The sequence below is a fragment of the Bubalus kerabau genome, chromosome 3 (genome assembly GCF_029407905.1).
Source record: "Bubalus kerabau isolate K-KA32 ecotype Philippines breed swamp buffalo chromosome 3, PCC_UOA_SB_1v2, whole genome shotgun sequence".
NCBI classification, from domain to species: Eukaryota; Metazoa; Chordata; class Mammalia; order Artiodactyla; family Bovidae; genus Bubalus; species Bubalus kerabau.
The window spans coordinates 84,938,796-84,966,251 of record NC_073626.1 but is presented as its reverse complement, the minus strand read 5'-3'; the positions used below and the strand labels follow the sequence as shown (position 1 = coordinate 84,966,251).

The following is a 27,456-nucleotide window of genomic DNA, read 5'->3' as shown; positions in this document are numbered from 1 at the left end:
CATAATATCTTCAATATCCAACCATGATGCTGCAAATGGAAAGATTTTATTTTTTATGCCCGAGTTAAAAAATCCCATGGACGGAGGAGCCTGGTGGGCTGCAGTCCATGGGGTCGCTAGGGTCGGACACGACTGAGCAACTTAACTTTCACTTTTCACTTTCATGCAGAGGAGAAGGAAATGGCAACCCACTCCAGTGTTCTTGCCTGGAGAATCCCAGGGACGGGGAAGCCTGGTGGGCTGCCGTCTATGGGGTTGCACAGAGTCAGACCCGACTGAAGTGACGAAGCAGCAGCAGTGTTTTATTGTATATACATACCACATATTATTTATTCATCTCTTGATGGTCACTTAGGTTGCTTCCGTTTCTTGGCTGTTGAAATCATGTTGTCAAGAACTTCACAGTACATACACATTTTCAAATTAGTGTTTTTGTTTCCTTTGGATAAATACCCAGAAGAGGAATTGCTGGGTCCCAAGAAGTCATTTTTGATGCGCCCCTCTATCCCCCTGACCTCACAATTGAATTGGTTACCAAATTCTGTCAATCTTTTCTTAAAAAGTGTTTTTTAGGAGTCTACCCACATCCTTTTCTCTTCTTCACTGCCTCTATGGTAGCTGAACTTTTAAATTTCCTTGTGCGATTATAAGCTCCACAAAAGCACAGATCCTTTCTGATTTCCTCCCATCCTGTATGTCTGCTTTTGTGGCACAGTGTATCACTGACCCTTGAATAACGTGGGAGTTAGGGGGTTACTGAGCTGCTGGAAGCTCATATATAACACATACAATTCTGCATACTGTTTCTCCACGTCTGCAGGTTCAACCAACTGAGGTTCACGTAGTGCATATTTATTGAAAAGTATCTGTGTAAGAGTAGACTCTGTATTTCAAATCCATGTTGTAATTATTTAAGATACATCTGATCAACAAATAAACATATTAAAGATGCACTAGACTTTAAATCTTTGTAATATTTGGAGAGAAATGAAAAAAAATAATTACAGGAAAGAATAAACATAAACCAAAGGATAAAAGAAAGAATTAATATGGATTACTCATTGGTCAAAAATAAGATCGACTAGAGCTGTGGGTAGATTTTGGGAAGTTAATGGTAAATAACTTTCCACAGATAGCTTGGGGTCAGATGATAAAGGCAACAGCTTTTGTGCTTGTTGAGAGAAAAGTAGAGTTTTTAAGCAGGATGGTGATAAATTGGAAGCAGAACTTAAATATGTGCTAGTTGAAGCAAAACCCCAATATTAATTCAAATGTGATATGATGAGGACATCGATTTGGAAATCAGCAGTAGAGATTACAAAGGAAATGAGAGAGAGAGAGAGAAATACTTAATAAGGTTAGTGAATAGGTAAGTGGATATAACTTCCTTCATTACATATTTTAATGAGTCTCTCTAGACCTGTCTTTTTTAGGACTTCCCTGGTGGCTCAGACAGTAAAGTGTCTGCCTATAATGTGGGAGTTCTGGGTTCAATCCCTGGGTTGGGAAGATCCCCTGGAGAAGGAACTGGCAACCCACTCCAGTACTCTTGCCTGGAAAATCCTATGGATGGAGAATCTTGGTAGGCTACAGTCCATGGGCTTGCAAAGAGTCAGACACAACTGAATGACTTCACTTCACTTCACCTCAGACATGTCTTTACTCTGCAAAGGAATTTCCCCTAGATTTGTTTAATTTATAGTTATTTTCAATTATATCTATGCACTATAGAAAATAAAATATGGAAAAACTACTTAAACCAGTATTTCAGTTCCAGCACTACTGACATTTTGGATTGCATAATTCTTTGTGGTAAGGGTTACCCTGCACATAGTGAGATGTTTAGCCACATTCCTGTCCTCTACCCACTAGATACCACCAGCATCAGCCTACCCAGTTGTGGCAACTAAAAACATCTATAGACACTGCTAAGTGTCCACTGGGGGTGGGGACAGAAGGGCATTTCCCCCATTGAAGAAACACTGCTCTAAAAATATAAACCACATAATATCATCTATGCAAATATTTACTATAACAAGCACATTTTCATTTCAGTTCAGAAAATGACACCTTTATTAAGGAAAAATATATCTCATGTTAAATGCAAACATAACTTTAAAAGAGATTTTTAGAATCTTCAAATGTACTTACATTGAGCTCTAAAACTATTCCAAGGCAATCAATCAGCAGTGACACAAGTGTGGCCACGGTAATGATAACCACAGTTATGATAATGTGGAAAACTGATGAAAGATTCCCACCAAAAAACACATTGGCAATTACCTGCCAAACAGAAACAGATTATTTAGAGAGGGACTCTCAGAGTTGTGCAGGAGTTTTAAAAGAGAATTTTATATTATAGTAGTTGGGACTATATAAAATACAGTAAGGCAATCAATCAAATCTTAAGTCATATGAATGAATGTTGTATCTTTTCCAAACTATTTACACACAGACACACACACAGATCAATAACAAGTATTCTTTGTTGAACTATTAAGACAGGCATTGGCTTACATTCCAGACTCAGAACATGGCATACTACTGAGTGAACAAAAATATTTCTGAAGTGTAGGAGAGACCTTGAGAAGTTACCTTATTCTTTTTCCTTGAGTCCAATAAGGTTATTATTAACACAAACTACAGATGTTATTTATATTATCTGAAGGACTTCTAAGGAAAGAGTTAGCACAATATCTTTTAATAATAATGCATGTTTAATATTCTTTACTAATAGGAAACTAACTTCATATAATCTAAATCCTATCTGGTACAAGCTAAGTCTATTTTATCTTGCCTTTCCTTAACAAAATTGGAGAAGAGTTGATTACCATTTTCCACTGATACTCAGATTAGGAAATCACTCAACAGTTACCTATTTTGTGTGTGTGCTAAGTCTCTTTAGTCATGTCCGACTCTTTGAGACTCCATGGACTGTAGCCCACCAGGCTCCTCTGTCCACGGGATTCTCCAGGCAAGGAAGCTGGAGTGGGTTCTCATGCTCTCCTCCAGAGGATCTTCCTGACCTGAGGATCAAACCTGTGTCTCTTACATCTCCTGCATTGGCATGCAAGTTCTTTACCACTAGCACCATCTGGTAAGACCAGTTACCTATTTAATACCTACTTAATATGTCCTACACTGTATTATGTTAAGAGAAAATGTCTAGGAGATGATTCCTACTCTTAGGAATTAACATCCTAATTAGAGAGATTCAAACAATCCAATAAAACAAATAGTTATCAATTTTTGACAAGATAGAAAAGATCAAAGACAATTTAGAACTAGACAGTGCCACCCAAGACGGGCGGATCATGGTGGAGAGGTCTGACAGAATGTGGTCCACTGGAGAAGGGAATGGCAAACCACTTCAGTATTCTTGCCTTGAGAACCCCTTGTTCGTACAGTATGAAAAAGCAAAAAGATAGGACACTGAAAGATGAACTCCCCAGGTCGGTAGGTGCCCAATATGCTAATGGAGATCAGTGGAGAAATAACTCCAGAAAGAATGAAGGGTTGGAGCCAATGCAAAAACAAAACCCAGTTGTGGATGTGACTGGTGATAGAAGCAAGGTCTGATGCTGTAAAGAGCAATATTGCATAGGAACCTGAAATGTCAGGTCCATGAATCAAGGCAAATTGGAAGTGGTCAAACAGGAGATGGCAAGAGTGAATGTCGACATTCTAGGAATCAGTGAACTAAGATGGACTGGAATGGGTGAATTTAACTCAGATGACCATTATATCTACTACTGTGGGCAAGAATCCCTTAGAAGAAATGGAGTAGCCATCATAGTCAACAGAAGAGATTGAAATGCAGTACTTGGATGCAATCTCAAAAACGACAGAATGATCTCTGTTTGTTTCCAAGGCTAAACCATTCAATATCATGGTAATCCAAGTCTATGCCCTGACCAGTAATACTGAAGAAGCTGAAGTTGAACAGTTCTATGAAGACCTACAAGACCTTTTAGAACTAATACCCAAGAAGATGTCCTTTTCATTATAGGGGACTGGAATGCAAAAGTAGGAAAACAAGAAACACCTGGAGTAACAGGCAAATTTGGCCTTAGAGTACAGAATGAAGTAGGGCAAAGGCCAATAGAGTTTTGCCAAGAGAATGCACTGGTCATAGCAAACACCCTCTTCCAACAACACAAGAGAAGACTCGACACATGGACATCACCAGATGGTGAACACCGAAATCAGATTGATTATATTCTTTGCAGCCAAAGATGGAGAAGCTCTATAGAGTCAGCGAAAACAAGACCGGGAGCTGACTGTGGCTCAGATCATGAACTGCTTATTGCCAAATTCAGACTTAAATGGAAGAAAGTGGGGTAAACCACTAGACCATTCAGGTATGACCTAAATCAAATCCCTTATGATTATACAGTGGAAGTGAGAAATAGTTTTAAGGGACTAGATCTGATAGATAGAGTGCCTGATGAACTATGGACCGAGGTTTGTGACACTGTACAGGAGACAGGCATCAAGACCATCCCCAAGAAAAAGAAATGCAAAAAAGCAAAATGGCTGTCTGGGGAGGCCTTACAAATAGCTGTGAAAAGAAGACAAGTGAAAAGCAAAGGAGAAAAGGAAAGATATACACATTTGAATGCAGAGTTTCAAAGAATAACAAGGAGAAATAAAAAAGCCTTCCTCAGTGATCAATGCAAAGAAATAGAGGAAAACAATAGAATAGGAAAGGCAAGAGATCTCTTCAAGAAAATTTGAGATACCAAGGGAACTTTTCATGCAGACATGGGCTCAATAAAGGACAGAAATGGTATGGATCTAACAGAAGCAGAAGATATTAAGAACAGGTGGCAAGAATACATAGAAGAACTATACAAAAAGGATCTTCACTACCCAGATAAACAGGATGGTGTGAAAACCCACCTAGAGCCAGACATCTAGAATGTGAAATCAAGTGGGCCTTAGGAAGCATCACTATGAACAAAGCTAGTGGAGGTGATAGAATTCAGTTGAGCTATTTCAAATCCTGAAAGATGATGCTGTGAAAGTGCTGCACTCAATATGCCAGCAAATTTGGAAACACAGTAGTGGCCAGAGGACTGGAAAAGGTCAGTTTTCATTCCAATCCCAAAGAAAGCCAATGCCAAAGAATGCTCAAACTACCGCACAATTGCACTCATCTCACACACTAGTAAAGTAATACTTAAAATTCTCCAAGCCAGGCTTCAGCAATATGTAAACCGTGAACTTCCAGATGTTCAAGCTGGTTTTAGAAAAGGCAGAGGAACCAGAGATCAAATTGCCAACATTTGCTGGATCATGGAAAAAGCAAGAGAGTTTCAGAAAAACATCTATTTCTGCTTTATTGACTATGCTAAAGCCTTTGACTGTGTGAATCACAATAAACTGTGGAAAATTCTGAAAGAGATGGGAATACCAGACCACCTGACCTGCCTCTTGAGAAATCTGTATGCAGGTCAGGAAGCAACAGTTAGAACTGGACATGGAACAGACTGGTTCCAAATAGCAAAAAGAGTACTTAAGGCTGTATATTGTCACCCTGCTTATTTAACTTTTATGCAGAGTACATCAAGAGAAACGCTGGGCTGGATGAAGCACAAGCTGGAATCAAGATTGCCGGGAGAAATATCAGTAACCTCCGATATGCAGATGACACCACCCTTATGGCAGAAAGTGAAGAAGAACTAAAGAGCCTCTTGATGAAAGTGAAAGAGAAGAGTGAAAACGTTGGCTTAACATTCAGAAAACTAAGATCATGGCATCTGGTCCCATCACTTCATGGGAAATAGATGGGGAAACAGTGGAAACAGTGGCTGACTTTATTTTTTGGGGCTCCAAAATCACTGCAGATGGTGACTGCAGCCATGAATTAAAAGACGCTTACTCCTTGGAAGGAAAGTTATGACCATAGACAGCATATTAAAAAGCAGAGATATTACTTTGTCAACAAAGGTCTGTCTAGGTCAAGGCTATGGTTTTTCCAGTAGTCATATATGGATGTGAGAGTCGGACTACAAAGAAAGCTGAGCACAGAAGAATTGATGCTTCTGAACTGTGGTGTTGGGAAGACTCTTGACTTGGACTGCAAGGAGATCCAACCAGTCCATCCTAAAGGAAATCAGTCCTGAATAATCATTGGAAGGACTGATGTTGAAGCTGAAACTCCAATCCTTTGGCCTCCTGATGCAAAGAGCTGACTCATTTGAAAAGATCCTGATGTTGGGAAAGATTGAAGGCAGGAGAAGAAGGGGATGACAGAGGATGAGATGGTTAGATGGCATCACTGACTCAATGGGCGTGAGTTTGGGTAAACTGCAGGAGTTGGTGATGGACAGGGAGGCCTGACGTGCTGCGGTTCATGGGGTCACAAAGAGTTGGACACGACTAAGTGAATAACTGAACTGAACTTAGCTATCTAGTTCTGTCTCCATGAGATTAACTGGTTTTATTGTATTCCTGAAATGTCCTTGTCTTATTTTGGCTTGAGGAAGAGCTTGAAACACAGATAGGATTTAGAGCAGAATTATAGACCAAGGTAACAGTGTGAAAAAGAGCAAAGAGAACAGGAAAGATACATATGGGGGACGAGGAGGAGACAGTCTAAATAGGGTGGTAACTGTGCAAAAGCACCATGAGAAAAGAGCTGGAAATGGTAGGACAGGATCAGATGCTGGGGACCTTAAGGAAGTCAATTCCCCAAGCTATGATAAGTAACATTTCTAGGTAAGTAACAGTGCCCCATTGAGTGGATACTGTCATAACTCTGCTAATGGAGATACTAATCACTGGGCTTCCCTGATAGCTCAGTTGGTAAAGAATCTGCCTGCAATGCAGGAGACCCTGGTTTGATTCCTAGGTCAGGATGATCCGCTGGAGGGATAGGCTACCCACTTCAGTATTCTTGGACTTCCCTTGTGGCTCAGCTGGTAAAGAATCTGCCCGCAGTGTGGGAGATCTGGGTTCAATCTCTGGGTTGGGAAGATCCCCTGAAGAAGGGAAAGGCTACCCACTCCAGTATTCTGGCATGGAGAATTCCATGGACTCTGTAGTCCATGGGGTCACACAGAGCTGGACACGACTGAGCGACTTTCACTTTCACTAATCATTTTTACTTATTTTGGTTTTTGGTAATTGGTAACGTCATTCCAAATATTTTCTCATTTCGAGTGCATTCTGTATGAGGAAGTTTACTCAGTGGGGCAAATTAGTGCAGATATTTATTAGGGGTAGACTGGTTTTGTGGCCCCCTTGGACATGGCCAGCTACTTTACCTGTGAGTAGAAATCACTTTGATTATATTAATGCCAATCATATATTTGTGTGTGTGTGTGTGTGTGTGCACAGAAAGGAGAGAAAGAAAAAGGAAGTGAATGGGTGAGGAATATACAAAGTTCCTCTGCCTACTATTTGCTACCATAGCAGAGATCTTGATTTAGTTCTGTCTTCCTGTCATGGCAGCTAGAAAGGAAACACCAGTCTCAAGTACTGAAGACACAAGCTGTGCAGGTGGAGTGACTCAGAAGTCCACGAGCAGCTCACCAGAAACCACATGAGAATAAGCCATCTGTCACTGCTGATCTAGAGATCAGATGTGAACCTAAAGTATTGGGTGGAAACTAAAATAAAACCATTTCCTGCATCCAACAATAGTTAGCTCTTTGATTTAAATTTATTCAAGTTCAATCTACTGTTCCCTGTATTCAAGGAGGTGAGCTGGCCTGCGGGTTATATATTTGTAAGTGAGGACAGATGCTAACTGTAAGGGACATACGTAGCGCTGACCGTGTCTTCATTCCTTTCCCCTGTGCTGTTCCTTACCCAGAATCAGCATAAGGCAAGCACTGGTCTGCCTCTAGAAGCCTGCCCATTAGTTAGTGTATGTGAAGCTTTGCAGGCACTTCACTTCACACATTAGATCCATTGACAGTGTACTGTGTAAACAGTCTCTAGGAATAGATCCTAAGACTAAGCCTTTTCAGTGTGATTCCTGAAAGAACCTCTATGAAACAGGATCATGTTTTTCTGCTAAATGGTACAGTGGATCCTTAGCTTACTGTATAAGGGATTCCTGACAAAGCCACATTATCCAACTTTCTGCAAAAGGAATTAGTTCTCTTTTACCTAATCTTCCTCTATGAATCCAGACAGATGATATAATATAACTTGGAGATGACTTTATAAGTGAAATATATCAATATACAGGTATAGATAAAAATTCATAATAAACATTTATAAACATACATAAATAAATGTTTATTTTATATTTATATAAAATAAATATTTATAAACTTAGTAAATATATAAATAAAATTATCTCTAAAACTAATGGTTTAAAATACATTTTAAGTTTTCATGCAAGATAAAATATTTTAGTCTTTTAAAAGATAATACAATTGATCATATCTGTCCTATGGTGCCTTTAATACATGTTGACTTATAAAACATTTTAGCCAAAAGACAATTTTGTAAAACATGTTTTAAACCTTACTGCTTAATTTGTTTGTAAGAATGAGTAAAAGAAAATCTTGGTTTGACTCTATTAAAGGCTGACATTCATTTTGGAATGCAGTTGTATAAATATTTATACTTATGCTAATATAAACCAAACCACCAAACATGATTTTCAAAACCAACTTTTGAAAAAACAACTCGTAAACATTTGAATATGAATTATCTTTAAACTGGGTAAAAGAGAAAATTTCATGAATTATATTTCTTGTCATGCACTTGGGAATTTGCAGAATCAAATGATTTATAAATTGTACTAAATTAATGTAGTAGAGAAATGACCTAGTTAAAGTGTTGAAAGAAACTGTGCTTACCTCTCTAGTCACAAAGCATTCAATGGGGTATGTCAAAATGACAGTGACTCCATAGCAAAACCTTCCAAACGTTACCAAGTCATCATTTCTGCAATAATTTTCAAACAAGTCTCCTAGAGAACAATATAAAATAGATTTACTTAATAGATACTGGATATTTGAGATAAATATGTAATAAATGAGATATTGTATATTTATTATATGAGTAAAGGTACATAAACATCATTTAATTTAATTAATACAACAGACAGCTAAGTCTAAATATAAATTTTGCATTCAAAAGCTACATAATTACTGCTGGGTATTAAAACTAGCACATGCTCCACTTGAAAGCAAATTTATCACTAATGGTTTTTCTCTTACTCTCATTGTTTGTTTTTAGAAGATTAGCCTTAAATTTGTATCAACATCTGAAAAATACTTTTATCCATTGTCTTCTTATACCAGAATCAACTCCCTAAATTTTTGTGCACTGGTTTTATAAACTTGCTTCTGGTCTTTGTTTCTAGTAAGTAAGTGACTTCATTATTAAAAAAAAAAAAAAAGTCTGTTAAAATAAACAAATTTCCTTTTGAAATGTTATTCTTAGATCAAGGACAATCCTGAAAGGAACAGTAGACTAGTACATGTAAGGAGCTGAATTTCCTGTATATCACTCTATGGAGTTTAATCACAAACTCAGGGCTACAGCAAGGAATTCCAAACATACACTATCTTTCATGGTATCTGATGAACCCAAGTATAAATGCACTGATTGAAAATGGTGAAAATATGGTTAGTTCCCAGGCAAAGTATTAAATTTAATTAGTTCCAAACTAAATGATGGACCATATATACCTTGAACCAATTCTTATTTAGAGACTATTTTCTTAGACACATGTGAAGAAATACAGGATCTAGTGAGAGCACAGATCATGTCAACAAAAAGTTTCCCAATATAGAAACAAATATTTGGGGCTGTTTATTTCCTAAATAAAATACTTAACATTTTAAAATGTTGGTCACAGTTTTCAATTAAACTGAATAGAAAATTAGATAAAAGTCACACACTGCCACACTGTTTATATATAAAAAACATTAATAATAATCCTCTGTATACTTATTGTTCATTAAAAGACTAAATGACTTGCTTCTTCCCAAGACTTATTTAAGTGACTCTTTTCCCCTCCTTCCTTTTAACTGGAGTAAACGTACATTATTTTCTAGTGTCCCTTTTGGGCAGAAGGAGATTAAATCACAAAGCAAGAGTCACAGTAGTGGTTGGTTCAAGGTTGACAGAAAAGATTCTAACACTCTAGGAAAAAGGACTCAAGCTCCCTGTTCTCTAACTTCCACTAAAATACGGGCCCTGCATCTTTTCAAAAGTCACTGGAAAATTCAAGAACAATGGAGAGTTGTCACGGCCTCACAAGCTGGAGTATGTGAAATGAAAGAGAAAAGAAGCCTGCAGTGTGCACAAACAAGACTGGATTTGCCTAAGGCAAAATAGCCTAAAGAAACAACGTCATCTTATTCAAGCTTGACTGTAAGTGTATTTTAGGGAATTATAGCTAGAAAAGGAAAAAAAAAAAAAAAATCAAAATCAACCTGTCAGCTTTGTTATGTAAAGACCTAATTATATCTGAACAATTACTACTGATAAAAAACATCAGGAAGGTGTGACTAAGAGAAAGGGTTTCTGTCTTAGAGAAAAGGCATTTTTGAAGCCAAGATTCTGTGGTGATTGGAGCCTAAAGGCCATTTGTCTTTCAAACTGTGCAGCTTTAGTGATATATGGCAATGTTTTGAAACAATTTTTATCAAGACTTTCAAGGTCACTTCATTATCATACTCTAATGGCACACACAGGTATTATATTTTTGATAGCATTGTGATTATGGTTAATCACTGTTGTTTGAAGTCATCTTTCTTTGTTTCTTGAGAACTCTCTCCTTATAATCATAGTCACCTGTAACGTAAATTTAGAACAAGGCACCATTCACCCAAGAGTACCTCAATGTCATCTGAAAAGTGAGCCAAGAAGAACTAGAGGTTAAGAGACAGCTATTAGTGGGTCATATGTGACCAAAACGGGGTAGACAGCAAGAGGGAATGAAGAGAAAATGGGACTGAAAGTCAGGAGCCGTGTTTCCACTTTGTCACCAGCCAGCTTGGGCAAGTTACTCTGCCTCTTTGTGTTCTAAGCAGGGGGTAAAACTAGTTATTCCACTTACCTTCCTAGGGTTGTCTGAAGGTCAAATGCAATAATAGACCTGCAGAAGCCATGGAATGCATGAATCACAGCATTTAGCAGGCTGTCAGAGTACCCTAACTAGCACACATAGATGAGTGAATGTAAGAGGCAAGGAAAGTAGAAGAGATGACCACTCAGTTGTTGGATGAACAGAAGAAAGAAGTGAATTCAGTGTCCTGGGGTGAGAGTGGAGGCGGGGAGGAAATGGGCTGGTTTTGTGGGAAAGGTGATATTTTGCATTTAAAGCAAGAGTAGAACAACTAAGTAGAAATGTCTTTAGTTGTTGGATGAACAGAAGAAAAGGAGAGGAGATAGGATTTGAAAGCAAAGTGGAAGCACTCAGAGGAAAAAAAAATACATGAAGGGAGCGAATGATGATATGGCTGGGCTCTTTTCTCTACGGGGAGTCCTCAGAACTGTTAAGTAATTCAGAGAGGTCCATGAGAATCAGAACCAAGAAGACTGTTAGCCTTGATGAGAGGATACTGTTGTCTTTGAAAGTGAAACTGCAGTGGACTAGTAGAGAGGAAAGCCAGAATTCATGTGCTTTGAAGTGAAACCATCAAAGGAGGGAGAATGGACTACAGAAAAAGTTTAGCAGTTTAAAAAGGAGAAGATTAGGAAAATTAGGAAAGGGAGGAAGGTAGAGGAGAGAATGTGTTCTACTTTGAAGCAGAGCATTAGGTATAATAATACTTAAAATGAGAAGTGACGGCACCACTCCATATGAACATCAAAACACGTTAAGACAGAATTTCTCTTTTTACCTTGGGTGTAGCCAGTAAATGTCAAGTATCCACACGCAGCAAAGAGAATACTGATAAATACAGAAATCAAGGTAGACACATGGATGATGTGAGACCACTTAGCTACTGTAGGTTCTTCCAAAGAACCATAAACTAAGAAGCAGTTATGGTGGCAAATAAATGCTGCAATACAAGGGGGGGGGGGGAGGGAAAGCATTATTAAAGCAAATCACATAGTTGTCCTTTTCCCTTGGAAAATTCAGAGACATATGCTACTTGGAAATACTAATGAATTGAAGTTCAAATATACTAATTTACTAGAAATGCCAGAAATAATCTTTCTAACAGCTGTAGGAATGAGAAATTTCATTTGTCTTAGGCTTATGTGATCTTTTCATGTCACTCTTGATATAAACCAGGCCTATCCAACTTTCTCTCCCACTTCCTACTGGCCTTTCCAATCTTAAAGGAAATCTAAACAACACCATATTTTCAGCCCAGGGCTTCCTTTCCCATCTGGGATATAACAGAGTCACTCTAGACTCCTGGCCAATTCACAATACTTTGTGTGCAAGGAATAAGTCTGTTAACACTTGCTAGATTTTCAAGTTAAGAAACAAGACTTTAATGAGTTTTCTGCATGAGGAAAAGACTTGTTAAAATTGAAGCAAATTTTAGTGATGAGTGAGAATGGTTTGTGCCTAATTTTATGTTGGCACAAACTGGATCATACGCTGCTAATAGGAAGTCTACAACAGGACATCTGCTTTCCAGACACAAATACGAGGCAAAGCACTTTTTCATGGTACAGAAGACCCCACATTGAGAAAGGACCTTGGAAACCATGTACTCACCAAATGACATCACACCAACAGCCTGAATGGCATTGGGCTTTGCAAATATCCAAGCATCTTCTGTTTTTGGTCTAGAAGAGAATCGGTTAATTTAAAGAATGATTAAACAAACACAGGCATAAGCATACAAGAAAACAAGAAATGATGTCATGCTATAAGCTGAACATCTTTAAGTCAGAAATTTATAAGGAGTCCTCATTCATGTTTTTAAATTGTAAATAAATTCCCCAGGAATATTGATGTAATCTGTTAACCTTGCTCCTTGAAAATGTATGTCAAATATACTTAGAAAGAATCTAGTTTCACATATTTAAAATAGATTACTTAATACTGTCACTTTATTTGCTTGTCAATTTAATAAAATATTTGTTATGTATATTTGAGATACTCAATGAGGAAGATGACATTAATAAAGCAAAATTCTTCCTCAATTAATCAATGCAGCCTTTCATTTCCTTCTAACCCATTCTTCCAGGCTCATCCTACGCAAAGGAAATTCACAGTTGGCACTACACTTTATCGAGAAAGGTGGACTGAACTAATATTAATTGAAAAGGTCCTTAACGATGTTCCAGGAATTATCCTATGGTATCTCAATCCTCACAGTAACACTGAAGTGTTCTTATCACCATTTAAAGCATTAGGAGAGTCAGCTCTGGCAGGTGACACATCCGGTCGAGTTTCCACAGTCAGTAAAGCAGCTGAGCTTTGTCTCTTTGGTCTGTCCCTCTCTTCCTTACTGAGCTGTCAGTCACCTCCAGTTCCCACCTGTGTATACACTTCACAAAGAGGTTTTAGAAATATATGCACTTGAAACTGCCTGAATAACCCTCTTTCCTGGTGTCATTAAAGTATCTGCCAATCTGTCTATAATCACAGATTGGTCTCCCTGAAGACCAGTCAAGAACACAGGCTCCAGTCTGTGTCGATCTTCTGGCCCTGTCTACTTATTAGTGATCTTAGACAAAGTACTTAACCTTTCTGTGGTTCAGTTTTTTTTTTTCAAATTTAGTTACTAATTTATTTATTTGCCTGTGTCAGCGCTTAGTTGCAGCACGTGGACTCTTTCGTTGCGGTGCCCCGGCTCTTTGCTGGGGTACCTGAGCTCAGTAGTTGTGGTGCTTGGGCTCAGCCACTCTGCAGCACGTGGGATCTTAGCTCCTCAACCAGGGATCGAACCAACATCCTCTGCATTGCAAGGTGGATTCTTAACCACTGGACCACCAGGGAAGTCCCTGTGCTTCAGTTTTGATATATATAAAATGCGGATAACAATAATAATGCCTAATTCACTGAGTTATTACATAAATTAAATGAGAAAAATATGTAAAATCTGGGAGAGAACCTAGCATATGGTAAGTATTCCATAAATGGCTAATCGTATTATCAGCTTATGTCTCAACATTGTTATTATTATACAGTGTCATTTAATAGAAGGTAGCAAAGGTCCAAAAGTATGGCCAGCTTCCCTGAAAAGGAAAGCCTTGAGTGAGACCCCCAAAATGCATAAAGATGGAAGAGGAGGAGAGGAAAGAAGGGTCCTCGAAAGTAGAAAGGCATCAGGTGTAAAACCATCTATTTCATAAGTTTGTGATTCATTCTCAACGTAGACACAAAAAAATGTCTCATTTGTTTGGTCAGAGTTAGTGTGATTTATGCATTATGTCACTGCTTTGCATATTTGAAATGAGCAGTTACAAACTCAAAAGAACCAAGTAGCATACAAGGGAGGCCTCCTGCTGCTACAAGGCTTGCGGACTCGCAGAGATTTTTGAGTGGGAGCTGCTGCCACCTGCTGCCTCCACTGCTCTTATTGCAGTGAACATCACCCATAGCAGCAGACCTGTCAAATCCCCACGTTAATGTGGAAAGATATAAACTTGGCCCATAGTCCTTAAAAACATTTTTTTTAGAAAAGGCAGCATTAATAATTGTAGAAGAGTGAAGATTTTTAACTTTCTAATATTTTAAATGATCTACTTCTGTTAGGGTTTTTGCATGTTAGTAACATTAATTTTTCCTTTCAGTACAGATTGTGGTGGTACCCTATTTTTTGACTCTTGTATGAGTAATAAAAAAGCACGAGTTTTATTTTTCTTCATTCAAGTTTAAAATGCTTTTCCTAGTCCATATGGTTCCTTGAAATTCCTAGATAAGATGGAGAAATAGTAACTACAATAATTTTGGATTCTCTGTGTTCATCTTAACGATGCTGATTTCATTAGAGGAAACATACCAAAAATACATTACATATAGGGAAAAACATGTCCAAATCTAGAAAGAGAAGGAGACACTGAATATGGTTTTCCAATCTTTTATAAATCAGCCTGGGATTGAGTTCCAGAAAAATGTGTGTGTGAGTTGCTCAGTCATGTCTGACTCTTTGTGACCCCATGGACTGTAGCCTACCAGGCTTCTCTGTCCATAGGATTCTCCAGGCAAGAAGACTGGAGTGGATTGCCATCCCCTTTTCAAGAGGCTCTTCCCAACCGAGGTATTGAACCCTACTCTCCTGCACTGCAGGCAGATTCTTTACTGTTTGAGCCACGGGAAGTCCAGAAAAATGGTTCCACCAAAAAAAAAAAAAAAAGAGAGAGAGAGAGAAAGTTTCTTGATATATTTTGTGATATCTTGATACCCAGTGTGGATAACAATGTAAAGCATAGATGGCTCTGGTTTTAGAAGCTGAAAACAGAAGACAAAATATTATCAAATGCAATCAAGCAATGTATAAGAGAAAGAATTATGTCTAAGAGTAGTTTTTCCAATAAGTGCAAGAGTAGTAGTAGTGCAGTAGAAAAATCTATTAGTATAATTCATCACATTAACAGATTAATAGAGAATAAAAAGCTTATCATTGACCATTTCAAAACACGTAGAAAAGCCCACAATCTAGTATTTATTCCGACAAGTATATTAAGCAAGCTATTGTTAAAGCAGAACTTTCTTGACCTAATAAAGAATGTATACCAAAACCCATAGCAAATGACATATTTAAAAGTGAAAAGTTAAAAAAAGAAAGTGAAAAGTTAGAAATATTACAATTAAAGGCAGGCACTAGATGATGTTCACTATCACTGCTTCCAGAATATACTACTGGGATTTCCTAGCTTATGTAATAAAATAACACATAGCGATAAGATATGTAATCACTAGAAAGTGATACAGTATTTGGACATAATATAATTATGCAAACAGAATATTTAGGGGAATCTACTGACAAGCAATTGGAATTAATAAAAACATTCAGCAATTTCACTGGACACAAGCTTAATACACAAAAATCATTAGGATTGATGCACACAAATAAAAACAAGTTCAAATGGTGTTTTAAATGGCAATGATAAAGAAAACTAAAAAATATGCATAATATTAATAGTATGACATAATTTTATTGAAAAACAAACAAATGGAGAGATATACCATATTTATGAAGGAAGACTCAACTGACATCATGTAATGTCAATTCTCTCCAAACTAATATTTAATTTCAAAGAATAAAACATAATATTGATGGAACAGAAATTGTTTTAAATCTATAAAAGCAAAACCCATAAAGATAAAAATTGATAAACCTGGTTAAATTAATAGAAGGTAAATATAAAATGTATCGGAGAAGGCAATGGCACCCCACTCCAGTACTCTTGCCTGGAAAATCCCATGGTCTGAGAAGCCTGGTGGGCTGCAGTCCATGGGGTGGCTAAGAGTCGGACACGACTGAGCGTAGGGGCTTCCCAGGTGGCGCTAGTGGTAATGAATCTGCCTGCCAATGCAGGAGATGCAAGAGATGTGGATTTGATCCCAGGGTCAGGAAGATCCCCTGGAGAAGGAAATGGCAATCTGCTCCAGTATTCTTGCCGGAAAAATCCCAGGGACAGAGCAGTCTGACAGGCTACAGTTCATGAAGCCGCAGAGAGTTGGACACAACTGAGGGACTGAGCACATATCCAGAACATGCACAAAATGTATAGTAAAATAACACATATTCAAAGTTAAAAAATAAAGAAAAGTAAAAACTGAGAGATGAAATTTGTCTTGTATATAGCCAACAAAGGGTTATTATCCAGTGTACATTAAATGCTCCTGCATATCATAAGGAAAAATGTTCCAATGAACAATAGACAACTGTTAATTGACAGAAAAGGAATTGAGAATGGCAACAAATATGCTATATGTTGCTCACCCTCCTTAATTATTAAACTCAAATGAAATACACTTTAAAAAATCATTTTACACCTAGTGCAATAATAGCAATGTTAAGAAACTGCTAGGAAAGGACAAGATACAATTATTATGGAAGGAACCAAAAACTGTGAACACTATGGAGATGAACTTGGCAATATTTAGTAGAGCTGAAGGCAATCAAAGCTTATAAGCAGACAATTTAAATTCCTAAAGCATCAGATTGTGTCCTATAGAGCAATTAAAAAGAGTCACCCAGTGCTAATTTTATCAAAATGGAAATATTGGGTTGGCCAGAAAGTTCATTCGGAGATTTCTGTAACATCAAATGGAAAAACCCGAACAAATGTTTTGGCCAGCCCAATACACTGAATACAATATTGAGGAGAAAATAGTGATTATGCTAGAGAATGTACATTTTTTTTACCCTCATGATTATTTATGTATATTTTACAAACATTCTAATCAAAAAGTAAATACTATTGCCAATACAGAAATGTATAGCATAAGTACAAAGGCACGAACAGGAATGATTCAAACCAACTGTAGAATAATAGTTATGCCCGGGAAAAGAGAAATGAATCCAACTTAAGGATAATGGTTAACCTCTGGGGAAAGAGAAAGAAACTGACTTTTAAATATGATAGTTCATTGCTGATAAAGACTGGAACCAAACATAGAAAACTGTTTCAAAAAGATCTAGCCCAATTTACTGCTTTCTGAACTTTATATAATTATCCAATATTTTCTAATGAAAGCTTTTTGAATTTGAACCTAGTTTTTAACCTTAAATTTCCACAGTCTATGACTGAAATTATTCGTCCTGCTGGAAAGTCATTTGATTCATTCAGTTTTCAATAAATATTAATTTGCTGAACACTGCTAATGTGGCAATCACTGTTATGACCACTGGAAACGCTGCAGGGAAAAAGATAAAACAAAGACGTCAAATATTTTTTATTCTGTATGGTAATCTAGAATAGCGTGTAGGGGAGGAAGAAAATTTCCTCCACTCTTCTAGGTTCTTCTGGCTGCTCTAAGAATTAAATTGACAGGAGATAGACTAACAGGAGAAAATTAAGCAAAAGATTAATGACAGCTATACATAGGAGACGGAGAAAGCAATGGCACCCCACTCCAGTACTCTTGCCTGGAAAATCCCATGGACGGAGGAGCCTGGTAGGCTGCAGTCCATGGGGTCGCTAAGAGTCGGACACGACTGAGCGACTTCACTTTCATGTTTCACTTTCATGCATTGGAGAAGGAAATGGCAACCCACTCCAGTGATCTTGCCTGGAGAATCCCAGGGACGGGGGAGCCTGGTGGGCTGCCGTCTATGGGGTCGCACAGAGTCGGACACGACTGAAGCGACTTAGCAGCAGCAGCAGCAGCAGCATACATAGGAGAGACCCAGAGGAAATTGCCCAAATGGCCAAAAACCTTACCTTAAATACCATCTTTAGTTAAAGATAAAAGAGGCTGCTGGGGGCAGTGGTTTGGAACTTCAAAAGTGAGGAAGGCAATTCACATGGAGATGGAAAAGTAAATGTTTGGTAAATAAATGTTTGCTGGGCCTTGAGGAGACAGGGCACACGTGGTGGACTCTGAACTCCGGCCCTGCCCCGTTTCTCCTCCACACCTAGTGCATACTCTTTGCTGGTATCTCTGGCGATAGCTCTATTTCAGGAATGTCCCTCTATCTAAATACTCTTAAGCAGTGAGGAAGAAGGTCAAAGGTACTTCCTGAGTCTTTCAGGTCTTGATTGTTTTCAGCTTGAAATAATCCTCTGGCCAAAGAAACATATTTTTGGGTGGCAAATTTTGCCACCCCTTACAATTGCTTTCTATGCTGATGGAAATGGTCTACATCTGTGCCATCCAACATGATGACCACTAGACACATGTGGCTGCTGAGTATTTACAATTATGGCTAGGGCAAATTAATTTTTAATTTTATTTAATTTTATCTAAATAGTCACATGTAAAGGAAGATAAATTAGGAGATTGGGATTAACATATACACTTCTATATATGAAATAGTAAACAACAAGGACCCACTGTATAGCACAGAGAAGTCTACTCAGTATCTTATAATAACCTACCATGGAAAAGAGTCTTAAATAGGATACACACACACACACATATATATACACAGACATTTACATGTAAAACTGAATCACTTTGCTGTACACCTGCACCTAACACAACACTGTAAATTAATTATATTTCAATAAAAAAAATCATAAAATAAAAAAAATAGTCACATGTGGCCGTTTGCTACTGGGTTGCACAACAGAGATCTAAATGGAGTTCTATAGGTATTTTCTGTTGCAAAAAACATTACCTTCTAATGGTCTAAAACCGTTAAAGAAATTACTTCAAGAAGGGTCATTTTTCCTGTAGTGTAGCTTACCTCATAAGTTTCAGCCACCTGAGCTTTCTGAGAGGCAAGTAGAAGAATGGAGGAGATGAATGGAACAATAAACAAGAATATCTTGTGAACTTATAAAGAACCATGGCTACTAAAAAATTTGAAAAAAAGAACAAAAAAGCAAAAAAAATACTGAGAAATAAAATTGTCATTATGAATAGAAACAGAGGGAAAACACAGTACATAGTAGTCATATTGAAATATTATTATGAATCAAGTGAAGACAATCTGCTTTTACAAAGTGATTAGCTTATAGGATGAGCACTTCTCTTTTTTTAATTTTAAAGAATAACTCACAATAAGTCACCTGTAAAGTAGAAATGGTTTTCAAATGATTTTTCAAAATCAAATTAACATTAATTAACATACAACTCTTCAGGAGTATTTCTTTTGCACAAAGAGAGGCTAATTTTGTTCTGAAGAAACCTCCAAATAGAACTGCTCTCTGATTTCTTTTCGGTTTAGATTCATCTGTTGGTGCCGTAAAGGTTCATTTCCTTGAGAGCTGAAACCAACCACATTTATTGGTGTGTTTCTAGAGCCTGCAATGGAAGCCAACAGCTTTGAAATTAGTCCACTGACGTCAGCAGTGTCTTTTCAGCAAGTGTCAGTGTTACCTAATGATGAATCAGCCAGCTTTTAATCCCCATTTGGCTCCTGCCTGCTTCTTTCATTTAATGTGATTCCTGCTGACTACAGATAAAACTGTGGTTAATATTATCAATAAGGGACAACTAGAACAATAGTGAACTTAATTCCCATTGTGAAAGAACTTTGTCTTGACTAAGAAAAAACATAATTAGAGCAAGCTGAAATGGAAAAAAAAATAATGAGCTTTGGGGTCAGACAGACTTGGATTTAAATTTTACCTTTATGATATACTAGCAGGCTGACTCTCAGCAGATTACTTAATGACACTGGTCTCAGTTTTCTCTGCTGTAGAACAGAGACAGTATTAATTCTATTTTACATATCTGACTTCTCTAGTGGTCCAGTGGTTAAGAATCCATCTTCCAATGCAGGGGACTTGGGTTTAATCCCTGGTTGGGGACCTAAGATTCCACATGCCACAGGGCAATGAAGCCTATGCACCACAACTAAGACCTCATGCAGCACACTAAATAAGTATTTTTTTAAAGGGCTATGAGAAAATGAATAAAAGTGTGGTATATAGTGGACAACCAGTGTTAGACGGGGCTCCTTCCACTCTTTTTCCCTTTGTTCATGTTCTTGCCACTAAAGTAATAATACATGTCTTAGTCTGGGTGTAAGGACCTGCAAGTACATGAAATGTAATGTTTGCCATGGTATTCATACTCTTGCAGAAAATGAAGGGACTGTGAGAAAGGTAAGTGCTTCTTATTTTAAATAAGTGAATGATTAATCTTGATAACAGATGATATATCTGTAACTGGTTTTGATAATGATGAAAAAGATGAAAGGTTCATTTATGCTTTGGATATTCACAGTAAATATTCGGTATTCTCTCCCACCCACCATACCCCAAACAATTTTCTGCACAACCCGGTCTGCCAAATAGTGCAACTTCCAGCTGCAGAAAGCCACTCAAGTTCAGGGTACTCGGAGTTGCTCACCTCATGCCAGGGTTTATACCTTAGCTCCAGTGTCAGTTTCCCAAGCTAAGTTGAGGAGCTGCTCTGTAGTGATATAAATTTTGCTACAGTGGTATGGAGACTACCACCAGTGGAAGATAATTAAACATTTGAATGAAAGAGGGCACTCATTGAACCTTAAGATATTTTACATCTAAAATGGACAGAGAGGCAAATTGCCTGACTATTTAATCACCACTTGGATAACATCTTAGACTAATCACTTGAGAGGAAAAAAGGTATAACATTAACTTTAAAATTTTTAAGATTCTATCTATCTATATATATATATATATATATATATATATGCACACATAAATTGAGGGTTATTCTTATTTTTTTGTTATATAATTTTCTGATTATAGAAAGCATTTTATTCTGTCCATGTCCCCAAAGTAAAATGTTTTTCTTTTGTATTTCACCATGGGGAAACACTATGAAAGAATATTTATATATTTCATCATCAGCATCGTTAAACATATAAATAAGTACAGGGACATTTAAGTTCATTTCTTGAACTCTTAACACTACCTTTTCATAGAGAGATAGAAGCTATCTTATCTCGCTACATTAGGAAACTGAAAGTTTCACTTTCAGGAATTATTTGGAGGTCCTATGGGCTTCCCTAGTGGCTCAGACGGTAAAGCATCTGTCTGCAATGCAGGAGAGCCGGGTTCGATCCCTGGGTTGGGTAGATCCCCTGGAGAAGGAAATGGCAGGCCACTCCAGTATTCTTGCCTGGAAAATCCCAGGGACCGCAGAGCCTGGTAGGCTACAGTCCATGGGGTCGCAAAGAATCGGACATGACTGAAGGACTTCACTTTCACTTTCATGTTTTATTTCAATAAGGTGATATGGCCTTGCACATACTATAAAATCTTCAGGTGTGTGTGATAAGGTGATATGGCCTTGCACATATTATAAAATCTTCAGGTGTGTGTATGTGTGTGTATGTTGAACAGTCTTTGGAAGCAATGGAAAATTAATCTTTACCAAATTGAAGATGCAGTAACTTCACTGAATGCACAAATAAGAGGCAGAGGTAATTGATTCCCAGTTTTGCGGGGGGTTGGGGGGGCTAAAGAAATATTTAGCAAAGTAATATAAAATCTTATTTTAGTCCTTTTTTTACACAGAAATCTCTTCCCAAAACTTTCAATTAAGTGCTAATACAGGTAGTTTTTCTTTTTTCCCCCCAATCTCTCTGCTGTTTTTCATGGCACAGTGCAAGCCTCACAAACAATGGAATAGCTTTCCTAAAGAGGAAAATGTATTTTAAATAAAATGCTTGGATTTATACTTAAATCTGCAGGCAAATTAATACTCAAGTGTTAAACTTGGACATCCAATTAAACTCAGTGGATGGGACACATGAACTTAACTTCTTGTCTCAGACCTCACAAGAATGATACTAAAGGAATTTAAATGGAAGACAAATCCCTAGGGGAGGGGATGGTGGAAGAAGGGACATCACTAAGAGAAGATATTTTGAAAAAAGGGAAGTGGATGCTTACAATGTCACTTATAACTGCTGAGAATGGAAGAAGGTACAACAGCATAGAGGGAGCTAATGATGTGAGAGAGCCGATTCTCTTTGCTAAAGCCCTGTGTGTGCAGGACTCAGACACACCAGGAAGCTACTCAGGATGTTCCAGCAAAAGGACAAAACAAAGAAAAAAGAGAGATTTGAGAAACTGCATGTAGGGCGTCTAACACAAAATAGAGGTGAGAGGAAGCCCCAGAAAGACAGTGGGACAGCAGACTGAGAAATTACTCTATCTAGTAAAGAAAGAGGACAGAGGTTCTGAAAGGGGGTCTCCAGTAAAAATAACAGGACGGGCAGATGATCTTATACGTTTGAGCATTTGAAAAGGAATAACAAAATTAAGCAAAATCAAAAGCTAAACGAGGAAAAAATATCTTTAAAAGACATCTCACAAAAGACTCATTACCTCCAAAATACACAAAGAACACATAAAACTCAACAATAAGAACACAAACAACCCAATTTAAAAATGGCCAAAGATCCCCTGACCCCCTAACAGACACCTCATCAAAGAAGATATCTTGAGAGCAAACAGGCGTATGCAAAGATGCGCCAAACCATATGTCACCAGGAAAATGCCAATTAAAACAACACTGAGATACCACTGTACCCCTTACAAGAAAAAAAAAAAGTACATCTATTAGTCTGGTCAGAATCTGGAACGCTGACAACTCCAAATGTTGGTGAGAATGCGGAGCAATAGGAACTCTCATTCATTGTCAGTGGAAATGCAAACTGCTACAGCTACTTTGGGAGACAGTTTGATGGTGTCTAACAAAACTAAACACATTCTTATCATAGGATCCAGCAATCACATCGCTTAGTATTTACCCAAAGAATCTGAAAACATATTCTACACACAAACCTGCCACACCAATACAATACAGCTTTATTCCTAATTGCCGAACATGGAAACAACCAAGATAATCCTTCAGTAGGTTGATGGATAAACTCTGGTATATCCAGATGATAGAATATTACTCAGTACAAGAAAGAGATGAGCTATCAAGCCATGAGTAAACATGAACAAATCTTACATACATATTACTTGAACAAGAAGCCATTTTGAAAAGGCTACTTAGTCTATGACTTCAACTGTAGTTGAAAAGGCAACTGGAAAAGGCAAAACAATAGAGACAGTAAAAAGATCAGCAGTTTCCAGTGGTTAGGGGTGGAGGAAAGGGGTGAATAGAGGAAACACACAGGAATTTGGGGGAAGTGAAATACACTGCATGTTTATATAATGATGACTGCATGTTATCATACATTAGTCCAGACCTACAGAATGTGCAATACCAAGAGTGAACTCTAATGTAAACTACGGATTTGGGGTAATGATGATGTACTAACTTAGATTCATCAACTGTAACCCATGTACCATCCTAGTAGAGGATGTTGATAATGGGTGAGGCTATGCATGTGTGAGAGTAGAGGGTTTGTGAGAAATCTCTGTGCCTTCCTCTTAACTTTGTTGTAACCTAAAACTGCTTAAAAAAAAAATTTTTTTTTTAAAAGCTAAACTGAACACCCAACGAAACATGATTCAAAACAGAACCAAAAGCAAGTCTTGATTCTAGAAAAAAAATATAAGAAATCAGTTCAGTTCAGTCGCTCAGCCGTGTCCGACTCTTTGCCACCCCATGAACAACAGCACACCAGGCCTCCCTGTCCATCACTAACTCCTGGAGTTCACCCAAAATCATGTCCATCAAGTCTGTGATGCCATCCAGCCATCTCATCCTCTGTCATCCCCTTCTCCTCCTGCCTCTAATCCCTCCCAGCATCAGGGTCTTTTCCAATGAGTCAACTCTTCGCATGAGGTGGCCAAAGTACTGGAGTTTCAGCTTTAGCATCAGTCCTTCCAATGAACACCCAGGGCTGATCTCCTACAGAATGGACTGGTTGGATATCCTTGCAGTCCAAGGGACTCAAGAGTCTTCTCCAACACCACAGCTCAAAAGCATCAATTCTTCAGCACTCAGCTTTCTTCACAGTCCAACTCTCACATCCATACATGACCACTGGAAAAACCATAGCCTTGACTAGACGGACCTTTGTTGGCAAAGAAATATCTCTGCTTTTGAATATGCTATCTAGGTTGGTCATAACTTTCCTTCCAAGGAGTAAGTGTTTTTTAATTTCATGGCTCAATGATTTTGGAGCCCCCCAAAATAAAGTCAGCCACTGTTTCCCCATCTATTTCCCATGAAGTGATGGGACTGGAGGCCATGATCTTAGTTTTCTGAATGTTGAGCTTTAAGCCAACTTTTTCACTCTCCTCTTTCACTTTCAACAGAAGGCTTTTTAGTTCCTCTTCACTTTCTGCCATAAGGGTGGTGTCATCTGCATATCTGAGGTGATTGATATTTCTCCCGGCAATCTTGATTCCAGCTTGTGCTTCTTCCAGCCCAGCATTTCTCATGATGTACTCTGCATGTAAGTTAAATAAGCAGGGTGACAATATACAGCCTTGATGTACTCTTTTTCCTATTTGGAACCAATCTGTTGTTCCATGTCCAGTTCTAACTGTTGCTTCCTGACCTGCATATAGGTTTCTCAAGAGGCAGATCAGGTGGTTTGGTATGCCCATCTCTTTCAGAATTTTCCACAGTTTATTGTGATCCACACAGTCAAAGGCTTTGGCACAGTCAATAAAGCAGAAGTAGATGTTTTTCTGGAACTCTCTTGCTTTTTCGATGATCCAGCAAATGTTGGCAATTTGATCTCTGGTTCCTCTGCCTATTCTAAAACCAGTTTGAACATCTGGAAGTTCATGGTTCACATATTGCTGAAGCCTGGCTTGGAGAATTTTGAGCATTACTTTACTAGCGTGTGAGATGAGTGCAATTGTGCGGTAGTTTGAGCATTCTTTGGCATTGCCTTTCTTTGGGATTGGAATGAAAACTGACCTTTTCCAGTCCTGTGGCCACTGCTGACTTTTCCAAATGTGCTGGCATATTGAATGCAGCACTTTCACAGCATCATTTTTCAGGATTTGGAATAGCTCAACTGGAATTCCATCACCTCCACTAGCTTTGTTCGTAGTGATGCTTTCTAAGGCCCACTGGACTTCACATTCCAGGATGTCTGGCTCTAGGTGAGTGATCACACCATCGTGATTATCTGGGGCGTGAAGATTTTTTTTGTACAGTTCTTCTGTGTATTCCTGCCACCTCTTCTTAATATCTTCTGCTTCTGTTAGGTCCATACCATTTCTGTCCTTTATCGAGCCCATCTTTGCATGAAATGGTCCCTTGGTATCTCTAATTTTCTTGAAGAGATCTCTCGCCTTTCATATTCTGTTGTTTTCCTCTATTTCTTTGCATTGATCACTGAGGAAGGCTTTCTTATCTCTCCTTGCTATTCTTTGGAACTCTGCATCAGATGCTTATGTCTTTCCTTTTCTCCTTTGCTTTTTGCTTGTCTTCTTTTCACAGCTATTTGTAAGGCCTCCTCAGACAGCCATTTTGTTTTTTTGCATTTCTTTTCCATGGGGATAGTCTTGATCTCTGTCTCCTGTACAATGTCACAAACCTCTGTCTATAGTTCATCTTACAAAGCTTCAAATACATGATGGCAACATAATGAAGGCTTATTGTAAGGTTCAGATGGTTTAAGGAGCAGTGCTTCTAGTGTTGTAACATATTTTAATACTAACAGAAATAGAGACTCGCTTGTAGCAGTTTGTAAATACTTTTACAAGAATGACTGTTTCTCTTAGTCTGAAAAATCCCGGCAGATGTTATAAAATTTTCAGAAACCTTTTCTTTCTGTTTGCCATGTGGGGTGGTTTGGGGGTGGGGGGTAAATTCATTTTGCAAAATTATCTCAGTTTGGATTCTTGGATTCAAGCTTTGCACCCTATTTTAAAAGACATACTTGTCCTTATCTTTATAGCAGCTGAGGAATAATAAGGTAAAGCAGTAGAGAGCAAGCCCTACCAAATGCATCTCTAGTCTTCAAAGGCTGGAGAAAACAAGCTGCAGAGGGACTGCTTCAGATCACCAGAACATCAGATCTCCAGGCAGGAGGGTGGGACATCACATGTTGTACCTGCAAAAACCCTTTTCAGCTAAACGCAGGCACCTTCCAAATCATACAATCTCAGCAGAGCCTGCGTTTTTAAGAGAGCCTTACATATTAACCTCTTCAACCAGGCACATCCGGGAGTTAAGTGCTCTGGCTGGCACACAAACAGAGGCTCCATGTTTCCTGTCACACCACGAGCTATTAGTGACATAAGCAGGTCTGCCCACTTCCCCAGCTCTGCATCAGCTGACAGCACTTTGCCATTTCCTCGCTCCCAAGCTTACTTTTCTTCTGAGTCAGTCTGCAGTCTGCGTGAACACATACGCTGTTCAGGAACATTCTTCCTGGGTATCACCTGAAACATCAAAACTTATTCTTTTGTTTTTAAATGCCAGTACTCAAGATTTCCATTAAAATAAATGTAATTTCAGATGTGTGAGCTCCAGATTATGACACCTGACCTTTGAACAATGCAAAGCTTGGGGGCACTGACCCTCCGAACAGTCAAAAATCCAGGTATAACTTACAGTTAGTTGATCCTCCCTATCTGAGTTCTGTATTCTTGGATTCAACCAATTGTGATCCTGTAGTAGTATTTCCTACTGAGAGAACTTTGTATATAAATGGACTCAAGCAATTCAAACCTATATTGTTCAAGGGTCAACTGTGTTTCCCTCTGGGGTTCTACCTGGGGTTCTACATGGGTCATACCTCTCTTCACCTTATTGTTCTGTGCTGTCTCTATACAATCTTGTCTCTATACAATCTCCCTAAACTCCAGACTTGCATTTCCAAAACTTCTTCTTCCTTCCTCTCCACCCCAACGGTTACTCAAAATTGATAATAAAAAACAAACAAACAAAAAAACTTCTGTGTTTTTCCAGACTTGTTTCCTTTTTTATCCTGGTTAACAACTTAAAAGAAGCTGGGGTTTTTCTTCCATGTTCCCATCGGCACCCTGCTCTTAATTCTGTCAGTCTATTGAGGTTATCTTTTACGT

The 27,456-nt window shown here is 38.2% G+C and overlaps 1 protein-coding gene across 4 annotated transcripts in view; it reads right to left on the bottom strand.

Moving 5' to 3' along the window:
- SLC38A11 (solute carrier family 38 member 11) overlaps positions 1-27,456 on the bottom strand; it is a 57,881-nt gene that overhangs the window by 8,041 nt on the left and 22,384 nt on the right. For 3 of the 4 annotated variants that reach the window (XM_055574734.1, XM_055574735.1, XM_055574737.1), the window contains 4 exons: positions 12,656-12,726; positions 11,823-11,984; positions 8,823-8,935; positions 2,152-2,283 (listed from right to left, as the gene is read on the bottom strand). In XM_055574734.1, coding sequence (XP_055430709.1) covers positions 2,152-2,283; positions 8,823-8,935; positions 11,823-11,984; positions 12,656-12,726 — 478 coding nt within the window. The remainder of the gene's footprint in view (positions 1-2,151; positions 2,284-8,822; positions 8,936-11,822; positions 11,985-12,655; positions 12,727-27,456) is intronic. The other variant, XM_055574736.1, reaches the window with a different exon arrangement.